Source organism: Apodemus sylvaticus, chromosome 18, assembly GCF_947179515.1.
Source record: "Apodemus sylvaticus chromosome 18, mApoSyl1.1, whole genome shotgun sequence".
NCBI lineage: Eukaryota > Metazoa > Chordata > Mammalia > Rodentia > Muridae > Apodemus > Apodemus sylvaticus.
In genome coordinates this window covers 71167432-71182470 of record NC_067489.1, presented here as the reverse complement: position 1 = coordinate 71182470, position 15039 = coordinate 71167432, and the positions used below count along the sequence as shown (strand labels likewise).

General features: G+C 54.6%; 1 protein-coding gene across 4 annotated transcripts; it reads left to right on the top strand.

Moving 5' to 3' along the window:
* The first annotated feature begins 5330 nt into the window (after window positions 1-5330).
* Window positions 5331-14528, top strand: Tmem161a (transmembrane protein 161A). Of its 4 annotated transcripts, none has more exons than XM_052161909.1 (12): window positions 5331-5412; window positions 7422-7525; window positions 8701-8781; window positions 9029-9126; window positions 9233-9389; window positions 10651-10802; window positions 12293-12353; window positions 12457-12600; window positions 12687-12800; window positions 12901-13075; window positions 13178-13274; window positions 13582-14528. In XM_052161909.1, the coding sequence occupies exons 1-12, from the start codon at window positions 5410-5412 to the stop codon at window positions 13836-13838; spliced, it is 1443 nt and encodes a 480-aa protein (XP_052017869.1). In that variant the 5' UTR covers window positions 5331-5409; the 3' UTR covers window positions 13839-14528. The 4 variants fall into 4 exon arrangements, with proteins under 4 accessions (XP_052017869.1, XP_052017872.1, XP_052017871.1 ...); XM_052161911.1 differs by lacking the exon at window positions 5331-5412 and adding an exon at window positions 5486-5506; XM_052161910.1 differs by lacking the exon at window positions 5331-5412 and adding an exon at window positions 5498-5542.
* Window positions 14529-15039: the final 511 nt, after the last annotated feature.

Below are 15039 nucleotides of genomic sequence, written 5' to 3'. Positions count from 1 at the left end.
CCCCATCTCCCCAAAGGTCTCCTTTTTGCTTACACTGGGTTTGGGGTGCATACAATAAGAACGATTCCGAGAGGAAGGCCAGATGGAGGTGGGGAGGGTAACCCAAGAAGGGGCCACAGGCGTTGCCACCAATGGGGAGCCAGGTCTGAGCTGCTCTTGGAAGTGTGAGGCTGGGATGAGGCCACCGTCATATCACCATGGCGGGTGAGAGCGGGAGAAAGAGTGGGTCGCCTGTGGTGACCAGGAGTTCTAGGACAGCTTGGGATGGAGAAGACTTTTAAAGAGTAAACAGGACGCCGCTCCAAAATGGCTCAGGGGATAAAGGCACTTGCTGCTAATCTTGTCCACCTGAGTTCTCTTGCTGAAGTTCTACTGGTGGAAGGAAAGAACCGACTGCCTCCAGGTCGTCCATTGACCTCTCTATGTGCAGGTGCCCCACCCCCACCAGATGCAAACGAACGGATACTTATATAAGTGGGGAGAGGGAGGGGAAAGGGTCAACGGTAAGAGAGCTTGCTATGCAAGCATTAAGATCTGAGTTCGAATCTCCAGCATTCATCTAAAAAGCCTGACGTGGTCTGGATGCCTGTAACCATAGTGCCGGACTGACGTGGAGACCAGATGGCTGGGGCTAAGTGACCCAGCTCCGGCTTAGAGACAGACCCTGTCTGAAAGGAGTAAGACCCCCGACCCCCGACTCCCTTTCTGTGTCCTCTGAGGCTGTGTTGGTACAGTCCCGCAAGGAGACAGGTGTGAAATTCGTAAAAACAATGAAAGGGTAGAGTTAGGGCTTTGGGGCTGCACCTTCCTCCTCCAAGTGTGTCCTGGGCTGCAGAGATGGCTCAGAGGGTGTGGTGCTGGTTATGTGGTCATGTGACTAGGGTTCGGCCCCTGTGCCCTGGTCACAAACCTGATCACACCTGATCACAGACGCTGTTCACTGGCTCTGCTGGAGGGTTGCTGACTGCTGGTCTAGCCTAGGAAATTCAGCCTCGGGTTCAGGCAGAGTCTCAGCCTGAAAGGGAGCAGGGGACACCTGAGGTCCTCCCATAACTTCTGCCAGGGAACGGGAAGTATACCGGGAGCTCACATACGTGTGCACCTAAATGATTATTACACATGAATGCCATTTAGTTTAAGGGCGAGATGGCTCCACTGGTGGGAAAACCTCAATTCCAGGAGGGAATGTGTGTGACAGGAGAACAGTAACCCTGTGCGGTGCCCACCTGTACCATCACCACACCTTTCCCAGTCCACAGGTCAGCATTTCTCAACCTGTGAACCACTGGAGACCATTGGAAAACACACACACACACACACACACGCGTGTGTGTGTGTGTGTGTGTGTGTATTTTTTTTTTCCGAGACAGGGTTTCTCTGTGTAGCCCTGGCTGTCCTGGACCTCACTCTGTAGACCAGGCTGGCCTCAAACTCAGAAATCCGCCTGCCTCTGCCTCCCAAGTGTTGGGATTACAGGCGTGCGCCACTACTGCCGCAGATATTTATATTGCAATTCACAACAGTAGCAAAATTACAGTTAAAAGTAGCAATGGAAATAGTTTTAAGGTTTGGGGTCACCACAGCGTAAGGAACTGTACTGAAGGGGCTTCCTAGCATTAGGAAGGTTGAGAAACACTGGCTTAAGTCAAGGTAAAGACAAGATTTTAAAATGGGTTTCTACACTCAGCCCTCTCCTGCCCAGGCCTCCTGACCCCACATCCTGCAGCACAAGGAAGCAAGGTCACTCGTGTGCTGTGCGCTCAAAGGGCCTCTGAGACTCAGTAACCAGCCTCTGCCCCGCTATTCCTACTGCCCTCCCCCAGCTGAGCCCTTAGACACATTGGGGTTGGGGCAGGGGATTGACTGTGGCCTTAGGCCGCTCAGGTCCAACACTAAGAAACAGAATCTGTGAGCACTCAAGACTGAAGCCAGGTTGTGAGGCCCAAAGGGACCCAGGAGAGGCCTTGGGGTTCTAGAATGATCCTCAAGGATTCCACAGCCCAGACTTTGAGCCAGTAGGGCAGGAGGAGGTTTCTGGGAGCCAAACAGGCCTGGGAGGCGGGGAGTGGTGCCCTACATCTTTAATTCCAGCACGTGACAGACGAAGGTGGCAGGCGTCTGAGTTAGAGGGCAGCCTGGCGTACATTAAGATCTTACCCTGGACTACATAGCAAGACTATATCTGAAAAAGACACCACGCTAGAGACCAGGCCAGGCCCGGAACGGGAGGCAGAGCTGACACAGAGCTGTGGAGGAGCAGCTGGCTCAACCAGGTTTCTTCTTTTTCTTTTTCATTTTCTTTTTGTATTTCCAAGGCAAGGTTTCTCTGTGTAATAGCCCTGGCTGTCCTGAAACTTAATTTTTAGATCAGCCTGACCTCGAACTCAGCCTCTGCATCCAGAGTGCTGGGATTAAAGGCGTGTGCCACTACCTCTGGCCTTAGAACGGAGGACCACCAGCCCAGGGAGGTGACTACCTGGTGTGGGCTGGGTCCTCCCACCTCTATCACTAGTTTTTACAATGCCCTGTGTGCTTGTCCGTAGCTCAGTCTCAAGGAGCATTTCTCAGTTGACGTTCCCTCCTCTCAGACGACTTTAGCTGTGTCAGGTTGACATAAAATTCCAGCACACTGGACTACACCAGACCAGACCATGAATGAGACCAAGATGGCTCAGAGACCAAAGCAGCTGCACCTCAAACGTGGACAGGAGTTTGGAAAAGTCAGGCATGGTGTAGCAAGTCTGTGAGCCTAGTACTGGGGCTCAGGGACACCCATCTTCTGTCAACAGGACATTCTGAGTCCAGAGGGTCAAAGTCACTGTGAATTCCCTCACACAGACATCTGCATAGATTCACAGACAATGTGAGATCATTACAGAGACAGCACAGCCAACTGTACGGACAGCACCCTATGAGCATGTGCCCCCAAAGATGGCCAGACACCAGGCCTGTCCAGGCCTTAGCCAAGATAAGAACTGCCCCTCCCGCCCTCCAAGCCAGCTGGGGAGACTGTAGGGTCCTAAGGAGACAGTTCTTGTCCAAGCTTTATCTGAGGCTGAGGTTGTTGTACATGGTGCTTTTGTTTTCCAAACAAAAAACAAAACAAACAAAAAAAAAAAAAACGAGGCCTGCCAGCTCAAGGTGCTCTCAGGTTCACAGCCCTCCTGACCCAGCCCCCCAAGTGCTGGATTCCATGTGACCCCCACCCACCCTACCCTGGGGGTCTAACTCTAGCATTTTTTTTTTTTTGGTTTTTCAACACAGGGTTTCTCTGTGTAGCCCTGGCTGTCCTGGAACTCACTCTGTAGACCAGGCTGGCCTCGAACTCAGAAATCCACCTGCCTCTGCCTCCCAAGTGCTGGGATTAAAGGCGTGCGCCACCACCGCCCGGCTAACTCTAGCATTTTCTATTAACTTGAGTCCCAATCTTCCCTTCGTTGTTTGAGTCTTTTGGAATTTATGGTTGAATCACAGCCTCACAATGTATCCCTTGCTGGCCCGGAACTCATTATGAACATCAGCCTAGCCCCAAACGAACAAAAATGCCTTTGCTCTGTCTCGCTAGTTCAGGAGTCAGAGATGCGAACCACCAAGACCAGGCAGCACCCTCTTTTTAAAAATTAACTATTATGTCCATGGGATCCAGTGTAGAATGCACGAGTGGGGTGGAGGTCAGAAGTCAACTCGCAGGCATATTCCTTCCACCATGTGGGTGCTGGGGTTGGAACTCGGGCCCTCATCGTGGTGAAAAACTCCTTTGCCCCAAGAAACATCATCCTACCAGGTGTTACTTTCTGGTTTTTAGATTTTGTGGGGGTTTTTGTTGTTTTGTTTATTGAGACAGTCTTAAAATAAGAAGCTCTAGCGGCTTCAACATGGCTACACAAACGAGGCTGTCTTTGGTCTTAAAACATTCTCCTGCTTTAGCCCTCCAAGGGCGAAGACAACCACAACCGTGCACCACACCTGGCTGGCTAGTGAGTAGTGTGTGGCTCAGAGAAGCACGCACGCGCGCACGCGCGCACACACACACACACACAGCCTACTCTGAAGTGGGGTGAGGGTGTAGTGAGCTAGGGAGGTCACTCATGCAACACAGGTTTTGCCTTTGCACAGGCGTGGTGAAACACATCTGTCACTTGAGCATTTTAGAGCTGGAGACAGGGGGATCAGAGCCTCTAGGTCATCCTTGTGTACAGAGCGAAGTTCAGACCCTACTAAAACCAAACAGGGCTAGCAAGCCTGATGAGTGGGCTGAGGCTTTATCTGTGAAGCCGGAGTCTGTTCCCCTTGGGCCCACATGAGAGCAGGAGAGAAGTGACTCTGGCAAGTTATCTTCTGTCCTCCACACACAAAAATAAATAAGCAAGCCAAGACCCCTCCCTCACAAGCCAAAGGGGCCAGGAAGTTGGTTAATTGACTAGGAGTGAGGACTGCTTTTGCAGGGAACCCAAGTTCAGTCTAAGCCCTCCTCACAGTCTATAAACAACCACATGTATCCTTAGGTTCAAAGGATCTCCTCTCCGCTGCACTCCAAGGACTGTAGTCACGCGCACACACCCACAGAGTACAGACGTGTATGAGAACATAAAACGAACAGGGTAGTGGTGGCACGGGCCTTTCTTTAATCCCTGTACAGTAGTCAGGAGGCAGAGGCAGATCTCTGACTTTGAGGCCAGTGTGGTCTACAGAGTGAGTTTCAGGACAGACCAGCAGAAGTTAAGTTGGGAGACACACATACCACCCCCCCCCCCCACACACACACACACAGTGAGTTTTTCAGGACAGACCAGCAGAAGTCAAGTAGGGAGACACACACACACACCACACACCACACACACACACACACACACACACACACAGAGTGAGTTTCAGGACAGACCAGCAGAAGTTAAGTAGGGAGACACACACAGACACACACCACACACACACACACACACTGAGTTTTTCAGGACAGACCAGTAGAAGTTAAGTAGGGAGACACAGACACACACAACACACAACACACACACACAGAGTGAGTTTTTCAGGACAGACCAGCAGAAGTTAAGAAGTAGGAGGACACACAGACACACACAACACACATACAGACACCACACACACACACACTACACACACACACACACACACACACACACAGAGTTTTTCAGGACAGACCAGCAGAAGTTAAGAAGTAGGGAGACACACAGACACACTTGACACACACACCACACACACACACGCACACGCACACGCACGCTCATGCGCTAGCTAGAACTACAATTTCCAGCATGCATTGCGCGCACCTCCTAGTCTTAGCCCGATGACTGACTTCCCAGGACGCTCGTCAACAGCATCCTGCCTCTAATTGGCCGAGATCTCCAGCGATCCCCCGCCTCCAGCCTGTGTCCGTGAGCGCCGGGAGCGGACATGGTGAGCAGGCCTTCTGCGATCCGCGGGGCGCACGACGGCCTGGCCGAGCTGAGAGGGTCCCCGCAGGCTCGGCCGCCTGGCGGGCTCGTTGGAAGTGGGCGGTAGTCGGTGGTGCAGGACGCGGTGGGAGGTGGGAGGCTCTGGTCTGGAGCGAGGGAGCTGGGATGGCGGCTGTCTTTGCTTTCTGACAGGGTCCCATGTAGCCCAGGTTGTTCTAGAACTTATTTGTAGCCAATGGGGACCTCGAACTTCTGATTCTCCTGCCTCTGCAGTGCTGAGATGACAAACGTGCCACTATTCACGGCTGTTTTTCTCTTAAAATATTTATTTTTCATTATTTTATTACATTGATTTATTAAGTATGAATGCTTGGTATGTATGTCTGTGCACCACATGTGTGTGTTGTTCTTAGAGGCCAGAGGAGACATGAGGATTCCCTGAGTGGAGTTAAGAAAGGGCTGTGAGCTTCCAATGGGTGCTGGGAATTGACCCATGACCTCTGGAAGAGCAATCAGTCCTCTTAACCACTGAGCTATCTCTCTAGCATCCCGCTCCTTTTATTTTATTTATTTACCCATTAAGAAATTATTTATGCTGGGCGGTGGTGGCGCACGCCTGTAATTCCAGCACTCTGGGAGGCAGAGGCAGGCAGATTTCTGAGTTCGAGGCCAGCCTGGTCTACAGAGTGAGTTCCAGGACAGCCAGGGCTACACAGAGAAACTCTGTCTCGAAAAAATCAAATCCAAAAAACCAAAAAAAAAAAAAAAAAAAAAAAAATTACTTACAAAGGGTCTTACCCGATGGTGTTGATGGGCAGTGATGGCAAACGCCTTTAATCCTAGCACTTGAGAGGCACAGGCAGGTGAATCTCTGTGAGTTCGAAGCCAGCCTGGTTTACAGAGTAAGTTCTAGGGCAGCCAGGGCTACACAGAGAAACCTGTCTCAAAAAACAAAGCAAAACTGTACACCAGCACACTTGGCTGACAGCTCGTTATTTTTAATGACCAATTGGTTTTAATATTACTCTATATTTTATGTTAATTGGGTATGATGTCAGAACACTGGCAGGCAGCTCTAGTGGCACATGGTGTATAGAATTAGATAATTACAGAAATTAGTGCTGTGTCAGGCAGAGAGCCTGACTTAGCTTTCCTCTGAAAACTTTGTGAAGCTGTGCTCTGAATTGTTGCTGGGATGCAGGGGAGAGCTGACGTCTCCTCATTTGGTAGGTGCTCACCTAGTGTGGGCAGTGCTCCATCCCTCAGGAAGTGGGGACAAGAGGATCAGCAGTTCAGGGTCACCTTCAGGTACAGTCTGAGATCCAGACCAGCCTGGGCTATAGGAAGTCAATCGGCCTCCCTCCGTCCCTCCTTTCCTTCCTTCCTTCCTTCCTTCCTTCCTTCCTTCCTTCCTTCCTTCCTTCCTCCCTCCCTCCCTCCCTCCCTTCCTCCCTCCCTCCCTTCCTTTCTTCCTTCCTTCTTTCCTTCCTTCCTTCCTTTCTTTTCAGATACTGTTTCTCTGTGTAGCCCTGGCTGGCCTCGAACTCATTTTGTAGACTAGGCTGGCCTTGAACTCAGGGATCTGCTTGCACCTGCTTCCCACATGTTTAACCCATGATTAAACACCGTGCCTGGCAGCAAACATCCTTTAAACAGACAAATAGTTGGGTGCGGTGGCTCTGGTCTTTAAACCCAACATTGGTGAGCCGGAGGCAGGTGGATTTCTTAGGTTGGAGGCCAGCCTCATCTACATAGGGACAACCGGAGCTCACAAAGCAAACAAAAGTATTCAGGAAAAGGGGTTCAGGACCCTGAGGGTGGAAGCAGGGGTCAGGGCCGGGTTAGCTGCTGGGGATGTCGAGGGCTCTGAAGACAGACTCCGGCCTCACACCCACTGCCTTCTGAGAAGGCACCAGAGCCTGAGGCTGGCCCTCCCCACCCACCCACTCTCTCTAAAAATAGCCTGGGCTACTTCAGGGAACTTGAGACTGTCTGACTCTGCCCCTTTAGGCGGTCCTTGGAGTGCAGCTGGTGGTGACCCTGCTCGCGGCCACCCTCATGCACAGGCTGGCCCCGCACTGCTCCTTCGCCCGCTGGCTGCTTTGCAATGGCAGGTGAGGATGTCCCGGGCCCCGGGGCGTGTTGCTTCTTCCGTGTTAAAAATATTATTACTATTCTTAATTATGTGTAGGTGTGTGTCTCCACGTGTGGGGTTGTGCAGTCGTATGGGGTTGTGTAGTCGTGTGCAGGTACCACGGGAGGCCAGAGGCAGGGGGTTTGGAGTTACAGGCGGCTGTGAACTGCCTCACGTGGGGCACCAGAACCCAGCCCGGTCATCTGTAGGAGCCCCAAGTGCTCTTAACCACTGAGCCGTTGCTTCAGCCCCTGCTTTTGTGGGTTTTAGACAGAGTCTCATACCCTAGCTCAGGCAGCTTGTGATAGTGTGGCAATCCCTCTGCCTCAGCCTCCCATCCGCATCTCAAAACATTTCTTTTCAATTGTGTGTGTCCTATGTGTGTGTCCTGTGTGTGTGTGTGTGTGTGTTTTGTGCCTTTCCTAAGGAAAGTTTCCAGTTATGGATGGTTGTGGGCTGCCCAGCGTGGTGTTGATACCTTAAGGGTTGGGGGTGGGGTCATCTGCAGGAACAGCAAGATCCTTTAACCCCCTGGCTGTCCTAGAACTCACTCTGTAGACCAGGCTGGCCTCGAACTCAGAAATCCGCCTGCCTCCGCCTCCCAAGTGCTGGGATTCCAGGCGTGCGCCACCACTGCAGCTGGTGTCTTTAAAGTACACCTTGGATCTTGACAACAGATCCCATACCCCGCTCCCCTCCCCCTGGCCTTTTGTAATCCAGCTTTTTTCTGTTCATCCTGTTTTGGCCCCTGGCCCTTCTGAGAATACTGCTGGAGTGGTTTCTCTTCAGAAAGATGGCCGGGCCCCAGAGAGTCAGCACACAGGGTGTCCTGGATTCTTGAGGCCCCTGAAGCTGGATCAGTGCCTCTCCTCCCACGTTCCCAGAATTACCCTAGCTCTGTGTACACCAATGCACCCTGGTTCATCTTCCTATAGGGCTGCCCCCGCCCCTCCCCCTGCCCCACCCCAGCCATGCCCCCACCCTGCCCTGGCCCCGCCCCAGCCTGCCCCCTCCCACCCTGCCCTTGCCCCACCCTGCCCCAGCCCTGCCCCCCACCCTGCTCTGCCAATGCCCATTGATCTATTTTCAAGACCAGATTCAGGGTCTTTGCCTCATGCCCGTAGGCCAAGCTTTCCTGACTATTTTCCTCCACAGTCTGTTCCGGTACGTACACCCGTCAGAGGAGGAACTGCGGGCGCTGGCAGGGAAACTGAGGCCCCGGGGCCGGAAGGAGCGGTGAGTGGCCCTCACTTTTTACCCCTGCCCAAGGGATCCAGGCTTGGGGTCATGGCCTGCCCTCCCACTATGGCGCCGCTGGGCCTGGTGGCAGCAGTTAGACATTTGCTGTGGGCTGGCTCTGTGTCTAGCCTGCCCTCACACCTGATGTGGCTGGAGGTCTTTCCCAAGCCGACACCGCCCAGGCTTTCCAGGCTGTCCTGAGGAGATGCCTATCGACGTCAGCTCTCACTGCCCCCCTGCTCAGGTGGGCGAATGGTCTCCATGACGAGAAGCCATTGTCCGTGCCTCGAGATGCCCATCTCCAGCTGGAGACCTGTCCCCTCACCGCTGTGGATGCCCTAGGTAACACCCAGCCCAGTCCCCGCCCCAGCTGCTGGAGTCCCTATGCCCAGGGGAGGCTTGGGTGGGGCGAGCCTGGAGCAGGCGGCTGAGGCCCCTGCGCCTGCAGTGCTGCGCTTCTTCCTGGACTACCAGTGGTTCGTCGACTTCGCCGTCTACTCCGTGGGCGTGTACCTCTTCACAGAGGCCTACTATGTTGTGCTGGGCCCAGTCCAGGAGACCAACATCGCCGTGTTCTGGTGCCTGCTCACGCTGGCCTTCTCTCTGTATCCTTCCTCTGGCATTCTGCTTGCGGGCAGGTGGGACTCGGCCCCGCTTCCCTGTCCCTCTGACGTGCTGTCTACGGGATCACCCACTGCCATAGACCTGTCCCGGAGTCAGAGGACGCAGGCCATCCTGGTTCGGGACTCCTGGCTTACCCTCCAGCTCTTGGGTGACACATGCTCATTGCTATACTGTACACACAGTCTGGCTTTCTGGTAATTGCCCCACTGCATGGGTCCCTGTCCCCGGAGGTCTATAGACTCAGGAAACCAGGGACAGCTTCCTGGGGCTGCCTCATCTTTTGTTTGGTTTGTTTTTTCAAGACAGGCTTTCTTGCCAGGCGGTGGTGGCGCACACCTTTAATCCCAGCACTTGGGAGACAGAGGCGGGCGGATTTCTGAGTTCGAGGCCAGCCTGCTCTACAACGTGAGTTCCAGGACAGCCAGGGCTACACAGAGAAAGCCTGTCTCGAAAAAAACAAAAACAAAACAAAACAAAAGACAGGCTTTCTTTATGTAGCTGGCCTGGAACTCACTCTGTAGACCAGGCTGACCTTAAACTCAGAGATGTTCCTGCCTCTGCCTGCTGGGGTTAAAACTGCGAGCCACCATGTCTTTTTGCCCAAACCTTCTGGTATATACTTTGAATCAAAAAGCATGTCACCAGGCTAGCTTGGAGTTTGGAAAAACGGCCCTTCTCCATTGAGGGCACAGGCCCGGATATGGGGGGGGGACGACCCTAGTGTGAAAGCACAGACCCTTAGGGGATCACCCGGCCATCAAGTATCTGGGTATGAGTGTGGGGAACATGTCATAGTTGAACCTTAACCAGGCTAACTGCATCTTAGGAGTTTTGAGGTTAGTTGATGGACGCACTTGTGTGTCTTTGGCGCTTAAGTAGTTAACCCTAAAGCCACACACAGAGCTCTGTGCAGGTGAACTGGTGTGTGTGCCTGAACATGCGGGAAGAGGCCCCTGGATTCACAAGCCGAGGCTGGGGGTTCTACCTCAGTGTTGCCCCCTAAGGGGCAAGCCCTGGCGTCTGACTTCCCCGTAGCATCCCAGGGCGCCGTCTGATTGGGCTTTTCACTGCTGCACGTTGTGATTGCTGACTGGCCACAGGTCATTAGGCCTCTTCCAACCAAACACATCCCAGCTTTAAACTGCAGGCCCCCAAGGCCAGTCCCTGCAGTTGTCTGTGCCCTGGAGAGGGGGCTCTGAAGAGGCCCCAGCCTGTCCTTGGCTTTCTTAACCCCACCCTCAGGAAGATGTTCCTCATGGTGACCCGGCTGTACTTCAGCACCAAGGAGGGCGGCGAGCGCTCAGTGTGCCTCTCCTCTGCCTTCCTGTTCCTCCTCCTGGCCATGCTGGTGCAGGTGGTGCGTGAGGAGACCCTGGAGCTGGGCCTGGAGCCAGGTAGGTTGGCATCTCTGTGGAGACTCAGGTCATTTTCTGTTTCTTTTTCTCCTCCCCACCCCCGTTTGAGACTGTGGCTCTAGCTGATCTCAAACTCAGAGAGATCCTCCTTCCTCTGCCACCCGAGTACTGGGGTTAAGATTTATCTGTTGTTACTGTTTTTAAAGACTTATTTTTATTTCACGTGTATGGGCATCATGTGTGTCTGTGCACCACGATTGTGCAGTACCCATAAAGGCCAGCAGAGGGCACTAGAGTCACAGCGGCTTGTCAGCCCTAGTGTGGGTGGGGGCTGGGAATGTGGGCCCCTATGAAAGAGAGCTGAGCACAGGGTCCCCAATGGGGCAGCTAGAGAAAGGACCCAAGGAGCTGAAGGGCTTGGCAGCACCACAGAAGGAACAACAGTATGAGCCACCCAGGACTCCCTGAGCTCCCAGGGACAAAGCCATCAACCAAAGAGTACACATGGAGTTACCCATGGCCCCAGACACATAGGCAGCAGAGGATGGCCTTGTTAGACACCAAAGGGAGGAGAGGCACTTGGTCCTGGAAAGACTTGATGTCATAGTGTAGAGGAATACCAGGACAGGGAAGCGGGGGAGGGCTGATTGGGGAAGAGGAGATGGCTTATGGGATTTTCGGGGGAGGGAGGAACTAGGAAAGGGACAACATTTGAAGTATAAATAAAGAATCTATCTTAAAAAAAAAAAAAAGAGCAAGTCTCCTTACTGCGGAACCATCTCTGTAGCCTTGCTTTTGTTTGTTACTTTTAAGATTTAGTTATTTTCTGTGAGTGCTATAGCTTCATGCATACCACACGAGGGCATTGGATCCTACAGACGGTTGTGAGCCGCCATGTGGGTGCTGGGAATTGAACTCGGGTCCTCTGGAAGAGCAGCTAGTGTTCTTAATCGTTGAGCAATCTCTCCAGCACCCTCATATATTTTTTTTCAAGATTTATTTAAACTTTGTATTATGTGTATGTGTGTGTACATGAGTGCAGGTGCTGTTGGAGACTAAAAGAGGGTGTTGGGTACCCCAGAGCTAGAGTCGCACGTGGCTGTGAACAACCCTACACAGGGCTTGGGAACCGAGCTCGGGTCGTCTGGAAGAACGTCCAGTGCCTTCTCTGAGCTGTCTCCTCAGCCCTAGGCTGTCTGTTGAGCAGCCCTGCACAGTCCAGTCCTGGCGGGGCTCAGTATGGCTCAGAGACAGGCGGCTGCGCAGCGCATGTGGAAGCCCCAGGTTGTAGCCCAGCACAGGAAAATACAGGTACAGTTAGAATAGGCTGTCCGGCCTGGGGCTTGGGCCAGTGTGGCAGCCTCGGAAGCCTGAGGTCCTCAGGTTGGACCCATGTAAAAAGTAGAGATTGGCGGCCCGCACCTGTGAGCCCCGGCAGCGGGGAGGCAGACAGTGCATCTGGAAGCGGGAAGGCCGCCGGCCTGGCTGTGGAAACCTGAACGATCCGCAGCGCTTGCTCCTCTCCCCAGGCCTGGCCAGCATGACGCAGCACCTGGAGCCTGTTCTGAAGAAGCAGGATTGGGACTGGATGTAAGGCCTGGCACTGGATCGTGCGGGTGGGTGCAGGTAGGGGGAGATCCCGAGGCTGAGTTCTGACCAGTGTGGCTTTCCTGAGACCGTCCCTTCTCTCCAGACTCCCTGCCATCAAGCTGGCCGTCCGCCTCGGGCTGGCAGTGCTAGGGTCCCTGCTGGGCGCCTTCCTCGTTTTCCCGGGCCTGAGGCTGGCGCAGACCCACCAGGACGCGCTGATCCTGTCTGCGGACCGACCGCTGCTACAGTTAGGCGGGTCTCCCGGGGTGGGGTGGGAGTTGTGCCAGAGGCTGGGGGTCAGGAGCCTCATCCCATCGAGACGCTCGCCCCCAGGCTGCTCCTGCACGCCAGCTTCCTGTCGCCCCTGTGCATCTTGTGGCTCTGGACAAAGCCTGTCGCTCGGGACTTCCTGTACCAGGCACCCACGAGGAACATGACCTTCTCTGTGTGCGTTGAGGGGCCTGGGGTGTCTGAGGCCATGGGCTGAAAGATGTAGCCCGGGAAGGAGGGCTCACCCAGATTCCCTGCTTGCTTCACCTTGTTGCAGACCGGCAGAAGGGGCTTTCGACTCTCTGCGCCTCTGGGTGCTGGTGGCGCTGTGCCTGTTGCGGCTGGCAGTGACCCGGCCACACCTGCAGGCCTACCTGTGCCTGGCCAAGACTCGAGTGGAGCAGCTGCGCAAGGAGGCTGGCCGCATCGAGGCCCGCGAGATCCAGCAGCGGGTATGCACCCCGGGTGGGATGGTCCGCGCGCTGAGGGGCCTGGTCTCGGGATCTCTGCCCTGGGAAGGCACCCCCTCTCCAGCCCCCTGGCTCCCCCGTCAGGTGGTCCGGGTCTACTGCTACGTGACGGTGGTGAGCCTGCAGTACCTGACGCCGCTTATCCTCACCCTGCACTGCACACTGCTGCTCAAGACCCTGGGTGAGGCGGGGCCAGAGGGTGGGGACGGCTCTGATAAGGGTGGGATCTTCAGATAAAAACGGGGGTGTGGTGGTGGGGTCTCCGTGGAGGACAGGTTGTCAAGTAGAGGTGGGGACATGGCCTGGTAAAGGTGAGGGCAGGGTTTGGGAAAAGCTATAGCTAGGACCCCGGATGCAGGGAGGCTGGAGGCAGGGCCGACAGGGGAGGATGGAGCCCCGCCCCCTAAGGCCCTGGGGAATAACCTAGGTGTGGGCGGGGTGTGGGAGCATCTAGTCTCCACCTGTCCCTCACTCCTTCCCTCCGGCAGGCGGCTACTCTTGGACCCCGAGCGCTACTCCTCCCCCACTGGCCGCATCCCAGCCTTCAGAGGCCTTGATCCCCGGAGACCCTGCAGGAGATGAGGCCCAGCAGACTGCGGCCCAGGTGGCAGGGATCCTGGGTGGCCTGCTCACGCCCCTCTTCCTCCGCGGCCTGCTGGCCTACATCATCTGGTGGACCGCTGCCTGCCAGCTGCTCGCCAGCCTCTCCGGCCTCTATTTCCACCAGCACCTGGCAGCCTCTTAGCACGAAGGCACTGGGCATCTGGTTCCTGCCCACAAGGCCTGGCACTGCCCCCGCTGTGTGCCTCGGTGCCCCAGATGACCTAAGGGTTGGTGTGGGGAACTCTACCATGTCTCTCACCTCAGTGCCTAGATCATGAACCCCTTGAGGCAGTCTCCCCTGGGCCATGGCCCCCAAGTATGTGTGTGGGGGGCACTTTTTATCCCTTTTATATCCCAGACACTGGGGACTGAGCAGGGGAGACCTGGATAGTGAGGGTTCTAGGGAGTGGGAACCTGGAGGTCAGAGGTGGTTAGGCGAGAGAAAGCTAGGGGTGGGACTCTGGCCCAGCATCCACATAGCCCTGGTCTGTCACTGTCACCAGGAGGGAGACAACTCTCCATGCCTGTCTCCCCAGCACACTTGGGACGCTGAGGCAGGAGGGTTAGCCTAGACTAGTAAAAGACTGTGTCTGTAGAATGAGAAAAAGAAAAAAAGGGGAAGGTGTGAAAGGGGAGCGTGGGGGGAGCTTGTCACCCTCCAAAGCTGTGAGGGTGACTGCTGTCATGTCTTTTGAGGCCTTGGTGACTAAGGGACACCTCCAACTCCGAAGTTGTCCTTTCGCTATGACTTAGTGTATGTGCATGTGTATTTATGAGGTGTGGCGCCCCTGTACATATGAGCGCATACTGAGAATAAAAAGGGCTCCTGCGATTCTGCTGTGCCACGTCACCACTGTGGCCTGACCCAGTCCTGCTCAAGAGCTGGCGCCAGTCACAGCCTTGAGCCTCTGGGTCTCATTCTGTGGAGAAGACACCTGGTCTGTCCAAGAGGACGTAGGAGCGTGACTGCCTGTGAGCTGTAATGCAGCAGGTCCCGGTGTGAGAGCAGGGTCAGGACAGCGCAGCATGCAGACCCTCATCTTCTACCCTGAGACAGGCTCTCTTGTTTACCCCTGAATCCCGCAGGTTGGCCATCCAACAGGCTGCGGGGAGTCTCTGGTTCCCACTTCCCACCGTGCAGTAGGAGTGCTAGGATTATAGACTTGTGTTGTTGTCCCACTTTATCTGGGCTCTGGAGACTTGAACTCAGGTCTTCATGACTGCAGCAAGTATGGCTGACTTGTATGTGGTATGAATCAACGGGATTTCCTTGAAGGTCTATCTGGAGTTTCTCTGCCTCCCAAACTGACCCTGAGGAGCTGTAGGAGCTTGTGGGAGTCCCA